At 39.1% G+C, this 10,441-nt stretch overlaps 1 protein-coding gene and 1 long non-coding RNA gene across 2 annotated transcripts in view; one reads left to right on the plus strand and one right to left on the minus strand.

Moving 5' to 3' along the window:
* The window catches only part of tmem161b (transmembrane protein 161B), a 26,341-nt gene extending 20,748 nt beyond the window's left edge, over window positions 1–5,593 (plus strand). The window contains exons 10-12 of the mRNA XM_051892518.1: window positions 2,323–2,497; window positions 3,141–3,237; window positions 3,324–5,593. Of these exons, the coding sequence (XP_051748478.1) occupies window positions 2,323–2,497; window positions 3,141–3,237; window positions 3,324–3,589 (538 nt within the window). The 3' untranslated portion in view covers window positions 3,590–5,593. The remainder of the gene's footprint in view (window positions 1–2,322; window positions 2,498–3,140; window positions 3,238–3,323) is intronic.
* LOC127512026 (uncharacterized) lies at window positions 3,945–9,602 on the minus strand. The gene is made up of 3 exons (XR_007930118.1): window positions 9,353–9,602; window positions 7,558–7,833; window positions 3,945–7,354 (listed from the first exon to the last, which is right to left on the minus strand). It is a non-coding gene; the product is annotated as an uncharacterized LOC127512026 (long non-coding RNA).
* Window positions 9,603–10,441: the final 839 nt, after the last annotated feature.

Here is a 10,441-nt window from a genome sequence, read left to right on the forward strand (position 1 = left end):
GACACAGTTTTGACATGTTCACTTAGGGTGTACTCACTTTTGTTGCCAGTTATTTAGACAATAATGGCTGTATGTTGAGTTATTTTCAGAGGACAGTAAATCTGTACTGCTATACAAGCTGCACATTATCTACTCAAAGTACAGGTGCTGGTCATATAATTAGAATATCATCAAAAAGTTGATTTATTTCACTAATTCTATTCAAAAAGTGAAACTTGTATATTATATTCATTCATTACACACAGACTGATATATTTCAAATGTTTATTTCTTTTAATTTTGATGATTATAACTGACAACTAAGGAAAATCCCAAATTCAGTATCTCAGAAAATTAGAATATTACTTAAGACCAATACAAAGAAAGGATTTTTAGAAATCTTGGCCAACTGAAAAGTATGAACATGAAAAGTATGAGCATGTACAGCACTCAATACTTAGTTGGGGCTCCTTTTGCCTGGAATTACTGCAGCAATGCGGCGTGGCATGGAGTCTCTCAGTCTGTGGCACTGCTCAGGTGTTATAAGAGCCCAGGTTGCTCTGATAGTGGCCTTCAGCTCTTCTGCATTGTTGGGTCTGGCATATCGCATCTTCCTCTTCACAATACCCCATAGATTTTCTATGGGGTTAAGGTCAGGCGAGTTTGCTGGCCAATTAAGAACAGGGATACGATGGTCCTTAAACCAGGTACTGGTAGCTTTGGCACTGTGTGCAGGTGCCAAGTCCTGTTGGAAAATGAAATCTGCATCTCCATAAAGTTGGTCAGCAGCAGGAACCATGAAGTGCTCTAAAACTTCCTGGTATACGGCTGTGTTGACCTTGGACCTCAGAAAACACAGTGGACCAACACCAGCAGATGACATGGCACCCCAAACCGTCACTGACTGTGGAAACTTTACACTGGACCTCAAGCAACGTGGATTGTGTTCCTCTCCTCTCTTCCTCCAGACTCTGGGACCCTGATTTCCAAAGGAAATGCAAAATTTACTTTCATCAGAGAACATAACTTTGGACCACTCAGCAGCAGTCCAGTCCTTTTTGTCTTTAGCCCAGGCGAGACGCTTCTGACGCTGTCTGTTGTTCAAGAGTGGCTTGACACAAGGAATGCGACAGCTGAAACCCATGTCTTGCATACGTCTGTGCGTAGTGGTTCTTGAAGCACTGACTCCAGCTGCAGTCCACTCTTTGTGAATCTCCCCCAAATTTTTGAATGGGTTTTGTTTCACAATCCTCTCCAGGGTGCGGTTATCCCTATTGCTTGTACACTTTTTTTCTACCACATCTTTTCCTTCCCTTTGCCTCTCTATTAATGTGCTTGGACACAGAGCTCTGTGAACAGCCAGCCTCTTTTGCAATGACCTTTTGTGTCTTGCCCTCCTTGTGCAAGGTGTCAATGGTCGTCTTTTGGACAACTGTCAAGTCAGCAGTCTTCCCCATGATTGTGTAGCCTACAGAACTAGACTGAGAGACCATTTAAAGGCTTTTGCAGGTGTTTTGAGTTAATTAGCTGATTAGAGTGTGGCACCAGGTGTCTTCAATATTGAACCTTTTCACAATATTCTAATTTTCTGAGATACTGGGGGATTATGGATTTTCCTTAGTTGTCAGTTATAATCATCAAAATTAAAAGAAATAAACATATGAAATATAAAAGTTTCACTTTTTGAATGGAATTAGTGAAATAAATCAACTTTTTGATGATATTCTAATTATATGACCAGCACCTGTATATCCAATTTTAATTTCTATAGTACTGTCCCTTGAGGGGTATACTCACGTTTGTGAGATACTGTATATAGTAGGCTGCTCTTGTAGGTAATGCAGTCTTTTAAAACATTTCCAGTAGTTAACACAATAATTTAATGACAGGTAATGGTAGTTTAATAAAGGTTATGGAAAACAATAAATAAATAAATATGGGGTAAAAAGCATTACCATTGTGATAAGTCAATCTCTTTAGGGTGAACTTGTCCTTCAGCCTCCAATTACCAGTCAGAAATTTTCCTCAAATGTTGGTGCTGATGGTATTTCAGGAGGGGAGTAATCCTTGGGCAATCCATTAACTCTCATTCGGTTCCTTTCTCATGTTGAATGCCCACTTTTCACAATCCAATCGATCGAGTCCTGCCCTATGTTTGTTTTACTTCTAAATCATCACATTGCGGCAGTAAAATGGGTTGTGAATGCCATTTCTTGTTGACTTAAGGAGATGTTATTTCAGTCAGATCTTTGTTAATTCTTCTCTGCTCACGTCACATCCTAAGGTTTGGGCACATTTTACTTGCCCTGATTCGGTGTGTCACTCCTCTTCATCTGCTTTCAGAATGTCTGAGAAGACATACGACACGTTGCGTCTGTGGGTGATCCTGCTTCTGTGTGTGCTGAGACTAGCCATGATGCGGCATCATCTCCAGGCCTACCTCAACCTGGCCCAGAAGGGCGTCTTGCAGATGAAGAAGGAAGCGGGGCGCATTAGTACCGTGGACCTCCAAAAGATGGTACTTATCACTTTTTGTTCTTATGTCTTGTTCTTACTGACATTAAAAATTGCTGAGATAAGTAGTCACATAATAATGCTAATAATATGCAATTAAGTTACTGTGATGCAAAGCCATCCTTTTATTTTGCCCAATATCCCATCCATCTCAAGTATCCTATCTTCACTAGGTTGTTCTTGTGATGTTTGATCTGATACTGGTTAATAAATGCACTCAGGGACCCTCTTGTGGCGTCCACTCTAGGGGCCTACATTATAGTGTCGACATTCCTCAAAGGTGGAAATATGTCAGTATGAAAAAGGACTGCGTGGCATTGTTGCCCTCAAAGCTCCAAAATGAGGAGGCTATTTGAGTTTAGTGGAGCGCAAGGATCAAAACCCACAGCACTCCACAGCTGGAGCTGAGGAAAAGAGCCCGTTTGATGTTCCAAGCCATAAGTGAGACTCGCAAATGGCTGTAGAGTCGCAGGGGTGTCTGGTCTTACATCTGCTCCAGAATCATATACGCACAGCCTCCCTCTGTACTTAAGCTCCCAGTGAGTCTTCAGCTAGTCTGTTTGATGAGCTCCTCTCCTGCCAAGCTGCTTGTTTTGAAGGAAATCTGCCTAAATGTTTTAACTGCAAATTTGTTTTTCCTCACGCAGGTCGCCCGAGTCTTTTACTACTTGTGTGTGATAGCACTACAGTACGTTGCACCTCTGGTGATGCTGTTACACACTACTTTGCTGCTAAAGACATTAGGTGAGTGCACTGAAATTCTTCTCGACACATTCTCATTTGCCCCGGTAGTGTTTCTTGAATCTTTCATACTCTTGTTTTAACCCCAGGTGGATACTCGTGGGTGATTTACCCTGAAGAGAGTTTGCCATGTCTGTCAAATGAGGACTCAAACCCCACTGAGGTGGGGCAAGGCGAGATGCAGGCCTCTCAAACTGTGGCCCAGCTATCAGTCGCTCTCGGTGGGCTGAGGACTGTTTTCTCTCCCTTGCTTTTTCGAGGGCTCTTGTCCTTCTTCACATGGTGGATTGCTGCCTGCCTGTTCTCCACTTCTCTCTTCGGCCTCTTCTACCACCAGTATCTGATGGCAGCATAGCATCGGGAAGGGCTTGTTCAACTGAACTGTGCTGCACGACGAGGCCCTGGAACTTTCCCCTTTCCTGCAACCATATCAGCCGAGTTCTTCTCTGATATGCTTCCTCCATTGACACATTGTTTTAACCTAACAAATACAAAAATGACAATAGTAATAATGCAGTCACTGTTATATTCATCAGACTGGTTTGAAGCATCAATGAATGGAGGATGGCATCTAAAGGAGACCTCAAAATAATGCTGATTTTAAAGCGGGTGGTGTCTTTGAGCCACCAGATGGTTGAAAGCAAGGGATCACTCATGGTCTTTGACATTTTTTGTTTTTTAGTTGAAAATTATGACGGTTTTTAATAGTGTTTTTTTTTTGTTGTTTTTTTGTTTTTTTTTAATGTTATACTTCTCCAAAGTAGAAACTGGGTTCTGCTGTAGGGAAGGTTTTCATTGCTGATACATGAAGATACATGAAGAGGACACAGTGTTTTAGTCGAGCTTAGAGAGTATAGTGAGGGGATTGATCGAGAAGAAAAGTATGTTTTAAAGGTGTATTTATTTCAGAGGGACTGAAGCCAGCCTTCTCACAAGGAGAGTTTTGTTTGACTGTAGAAGACTGAGAGATAATTTAAGTGTGTATGCGTGTGTGAGAGTGACGGTTTGTGTGTTAACATCAGTGCCTGCAGGCTCCCAGTGACCCCTGCTGCTGGTGGGTAAATCTAAAAAGGGCATTTTGATCAAGTATAAAAGCTAACTCAAAAAAACTGTCGAAAGCAGTGGCCGCCGCTCTTCTGATACCCTTCCCCGTCATTTAACCGGTCAGATGTTTCACTTTGAATTTCGGGTCCAGTGACATCAAGCACATCCTGGAAGCGTGCTCCATGTTTTCTGTATGGAGCCTATTGATTTTCTGTAATGCATCAAATAACAGGATTGGATTTCTTTCATGTGAAGGTGCCAAGTACGCTTGTATTCCCCCATGAGTGTGTACAGTACTTCCTGCTGGAAATCAGAAAGCACACATGCAGAGGCACGAGCCAAAGCAGAACATGTGGCTTGATCACAAAGAAACATGGTGTTTGATGTCCATTTTAATGTTGTAACCTTTTGGCACTACATTTACAAAACCGCACAAAGACATATCTGAAGTATTTTTTTTTTTTTTTTTTTTTTAGTCTTTTTTTAGTGTTAACCTGCTGTAAAAGTCTTATTCGTATCCTCCATTTTGAGATTTTGGAGGGTACGCAGACAATGAATGTATTGATCCTGCCTGATTTTTGATTGTTGCTATGATGAATTTTATTTGAACGAATCTACTACCCTTGGTGCCCCTAATACACAGTCAAATATGACATAATCTTGGCTTTCAGCAAATATCAGTTAAAATAGAAATATAAATTTTGTATGTTGTGGACTTCCAGGGGCATTTATATTGCAAAGGTGCGTCCATTATCATCAACAGCACACTTGGTAATACAAATTTTGAGAGCTGTTTTTTTTTTTTTTTTCTTTTTTTTTCTTCCTCTCTCTGTTGTTGATTATCAAGCTGTGAAGATTGATGGATACAATGGGGAGTTTATTTTAACTGTAAACATTCACAACCTTTGGTAATCATCAGCGGGGCCATTTTAGTCTTAAAGGTTTTTTTTGTTTGTTTTTTTTGTTTTTTTTTGCCTTATTTTGATTTTCTCCCACTTTCCCCCCCCCCACCATTAAAAGTCAAAACAAGTGACCAAAATTGATTAAAAATTTGTTACTAAAAACTTACCCCATTTTTAAGATGTTTTCAATAAGCATGTCTTTAAACATTTCTAACCCTAATGCCAAATAACAGTATATGAGGTTTAGAACTGATCCATATTAAAATGAGAAGACAAATCACTTTTTCTTGAATTTCAGTATAGCTGGGATCCGTTTTCGAGCTTAAATGGCTCTGTTGGTCTTTAATACATTTTAAGTACTTATCTTTATTTATTACTTTTCAGTTTGTTTAATAAATGATTGTCAAGAAAAACTCGTGACTTGCCTTTTTTCTTGATTTTTAGAATTGGCATTATTCTTGTTCTGTCAGTATTTTGTTGACGTATGATAGTTTTTGGGTTTTACTTATTAAAATAAAAATAAAAAAAATCTCTGAAATGCACAATGTAGTCTAGTTAATCTTCTAAAGCCGAAGTTATCGTGAATAAAATGAATTTGAACAGTGAATGGTGCTCCTCCATGTGACGCCGGAGTAATGTTGTCCTGAGTGCTATTGTCGATACTGGCCTCCTCTTTTAGGTGCCGCTCTTGGATCAATGAGACAAATTCCAAAACAAACAGCCGAAGAGGTTCTTTTCTTGTCCTAAGAAGACTCCATTCACACAAACCATTTTATCTGAGGCCCACCAAACAGTCCTTTTGAGGGTCGTCGTTCCCAGTGCCCGAACGAGCGAATCTTCTCGAAAGGTATCTTTTTAATGACCGATCCACTGTCTGTGATAAATAATGAGAGTTTCATTATTGTGTTAGCTCAGTTGAGTGCAGCAAAATAAATAATGAGAACTTGTAATAATGGGTGACCTAACCTTGTTCTTTTTGTCCAGAAATGAATAGACTGAAAGGACGCTTGAGAAAGATAACGAACCTGGGCGCTTTAGTTTTGCACAGAGAGCTGTTTTCAAAGACTACTTGATTTCCCGTAATGCAAATACGCTCTGGAACAGTAAGTTCACATACATGAGCACGTCAGTTGCAAAACACATATTTGTGTAATTTAAATGGATATTGTTTTTCATGTTTTAAGAAGTGAGGGAATTGGAGCTATGGCTACCACATGAGTCTTATTTGTTGTTAAAAATATATTATGCAGTATTTGAGGTTGGACGGTGTTTGTAGTGCCAATTATAATGCAATTAAGTACACTGCATAATGACTTGAACTCAGAACCGCTCACAACATGGCATTTGAACAGAAGTGACTGCCCCCTTGTGAAAGCATCATGTACTGACAGGCTTAACATAAAATAGATCTCTAGAGAGGCTTTATTTTTATTGTATGCTTTGTCATTTTTTGTTTTAATTTGTTATATCTCAATAAAAATTGTTGATTCTCTCTGGAAGGTACTGTGGGGATCAAAACTGTAAGAAAACAAAAATGGGAGTACAAAGAAAGAGCTGCTGGACCAGGACAAAACAATCTACGAGATATCTAAGGTATTTTTAAACCTTTAAAGATAGTTCATTTTTAATTAAAATCTCGAGAGTGTGCAATATTGATTTGCCTTACATATTCATAAAAGTCAAAGACAATTTTAATTGTATTTTGTTGTAATATACAATAATACTTTATGAAAACATCAGTCACTTTAATATTGCATTCAAAAAAAATGTGTAGAACATAAAAATCTAAAATTCTGTTTTATGTACTTAAATAGAATTATAAGAGTGTCATGCAGGCACATACACGCATTATTTGCAATGTCTGTCGATTTATTTGAAGAAAATAAATTACAAAAAAAATCACACAACCATTGCTTGCAAAAACAAACGGTATTATTACAAAGTTTCGGTCAAGCGGCCTACGTCAGGCATGTGTCCGCTGATCTATAATCCTCTTTAGCCCTCAGTTGCCCTTGATGTGTCCCTTGTGACTCTTGTTTGAACTGTGGCTAGTGGTCCGAGGGCAGCAAAGGTCAGCAGCCAGTCAACCGAAGCCCCCGAGGGACACCGCAATTTAGATTCCAGCATACCAGCACAAGATTCTCTATTTGTTTTTCTTCTGCTGGAATAGTAGCCTAGTATTAAAAAGGAAAAGGTAATTAGCTAAGGATAAGCGAGCATTATTTCTGTTACACCAATGCAATGAGTGACTGTTAATTAAGCAGAGTAATGAGAGAGAAATAATGCATGAAGAACTGTTACAAACACAGGATATGCTTAGTTGCATGTGTTATCAATACAATATAATATGTCTCTATGCAAAAAAGAAAAACTTTACTGTTTGCTGCTCCGGCAAGTTGCTTCAGACATGAGATTTATTTCCACAATCAAAGACATGACAACTTTCCTGCCCTGCTCATGTGCTCAGCTGGTCTTGGTATATGTGTGGCCATAGTGATGATCCTATACAGAAGTATTTGTCATTGGGGAATTGTTGCCGGGCAGTGGCTGGAGGCATGTTCCGCATATAGTCTCCCAGAAGGCCACAGGAGCTGACTCCCCATAAGTCACCACTGGAGGTGAGAAACTCATATTGTGTCCTCTGTTTGCTGGCCTGAAAGACAGGGGAAATAAGGGTTAGTCTGTATTAGTCTGCAAGTTTGCAATGGACGTATTTCAAGTGCGGCAAAGAGGCGATGTGTCGTCATTGTGTAAACGGCCTCTGCTCACTTTGCGAAACCCTGCCCATTTACCAACAGATCGCCTCTGTTACCTAGCAACAATTTAATTAAGATGGTACATGCAAGGTGGGGCTTTCTCTCTAAATGCAGGGTTTTTTGTGTGTCCCAATAAGAATATTAAATAAGGCGCAAATAGGGTACAATAGTGATCTATGGACACTGCTAAAGCTTGAAAAACGAAGGACAGGCCAGGAGGAAAATGATCAAATATTATTAACTATATAAACTATAAAATGAAACTATAAAATTATAATTATATGAACTATAAAATGAGGTAAAATAAATATTAATGAATGGTAGTTAATGCATTGATTAACATTAACTAACAATGAGTTGTACATTTCTTATTTATTATTTACAGTCAAATACTCTGTGACTTTAAAATGTATCTGTACATCCAAATTATTCAACAAAGCTTTGTCATAGAGGGGGATAAGGGGGTGCCGCTGGAAACGATTTCGATATGGAAAATAAATTGATTTCATAATTGTAATGTCTTTATGTTCAAAATTACTCGCAGAGTGTCAGTTTCAACAAATCAAACAAGAATATGTTCAGCCATCGGCACCTTCCTGTCCTAAAATGTTGATGAATGAGAATTTTAGATCAAGCTCCAGGAATGGCAGAAACTCGTTTTAACCAAATGCTTTAGATACCTCATCATCTGCCGGTGGTGTGCGATTCATTTATTTTTCTGTCAGGTTACAGTTATAGGAAAACACAAAGAGTAGTTTTAGGTGGTTTGTAGGACGGCACAAGCAGATGGTACAAGAAATGTGGATAATATCTGTTCTGCAGTACCACTAAACAAATATTGTCATTATTCATTGATGAAATAGATTGACGGATGTTTAGTCTAAACCAGGGGTGTCCAAACTTTTTTAAAAGGGGGCCAGATTCGATGTTGTGGACACATCTGGGGGCCGGTTATATATATATATATATATATATATATATATATAATATATATACCACATATGGCACCTCACTACATGGTAAAAAGTAAAAAATATTGTTTCTATATCTAGAATGGCTATATGGTATTTAGTCTATAAACACATTTTATTTAAATACGAATGCACAAAACTGCAAGTTCATGATGACAAAAAAGTAGTCTGTAATTTGACCTTTATTACTCATTTAATACATATCTACATTAAAAATGAAATAAAATGAGATATTAACCTACATTTCTGACAAAATACCACAGTTACAGGTAGTGTTACCACTGTAATTCCATGATAAATGTTGTTGAATTGTTGGTTTAAAAGTATTCTAACTGGATCGGCTCAATGTTTCTCCTGATTTGCACGTTAATGTTGTTGATTAAGTCAGCGCTGTTTCAACTGACTTTAAACTGAATTAAATCACAGAGAGATTTGCAGCTTGTACCTGGGGCCTCTACGCCGAACTCGAACACTTCTCACCGGCTGTTTAAAGGTCGTGTGATCGAGACACTCAGCAAGTAAACACATTTGTGAGCTCGTGAGTCGCGCCCTGTGCGGTGCGCACAAGTAGCGCTGTTTCGTTCCGCTTTGGGCGCGTTAATGTTTCCCTGGCCTAAATTCTATTACTGCCACCTTGTGTTGACATTGTGAAACTGCACGATTTGTAAATTATGCATGGCGGGCCACGTATAATAGATTTTAATAGACAGGGCCGTAGTTTGGACACCCCTGGTATAAACAATCTGTGGACACAACCATTTAACCTACTCTGGTGTGATATGTTTGGCCATTTCTGATACAATTCAGTTGACAGAGACTTTTAACAGACCATTCAAAGCATGCAAATCAAAGTGCTTGTCAGGGTGTCTATTAACATAATGACTTTAGGAGCTCTGCCCCAAAATTTGGGCCTTGACATTAACAATGACCAGGCAAGGAAGCATTTGTGAAGCCAATGTTTGATATGTGATTTTGGATTGGTGGGAAAGGGCACAAACAGTTGTTGGGATCAGTTCACACTGCCGTGTGTCTGCTTCTCCAGACACATTGCCAATCTTACAATGGTGACAATAATGGCGGCCCATCCTGCCCCGCCACTCCAGACAATAGGCACGGCCCAGGGCCATATGCTGAGCCTCTTGACATGGGTTCGTTTGCAGGATTGTCTGTGGGAAAGCAGGGATGAGGACTATGCCAGACATTGAAGGTCACAGGGTCGAGCTCCTAACAAAACTGTTGAAAATGGCCGAGGTAATTTCTGGGTGTATGAGTACTGATGTATTTTTAAGTCCCTTTTTCTGTAATTGAGATATTGGTGAACTGTACCATTATTTAAATAATAAAAAAAGCATGTTTTGTCCCTGAATAAGATGATGTGATATCACCATAGCAGCATAGCTGCTGCTAATTACCGCCATTACCTGCCATGCTATTTTAAGAAAAATAAATAACCTTCCCCATCATCTTTCAAACAAAAATATTCCATTGCCCAAAATGACTTTCATTATCATATGCGGTGATTAGCATGCACGCA

This window comes from Ctenopharyngodon idella, chromosome 5 (assembly GCF_019924925.1).
Source record: "Ctenopharyngodon idella isolate HZGC_01 chromosome 5, HZGC01, whole genome shotgun sequence".
Lineage (NCBI taxonomy): Eukaryota > Metazoa > Chordata > Actinopteri > Cypriniformes > Xenocyprididae > Ctenopharyngodon > Ctenopharyngodon idella.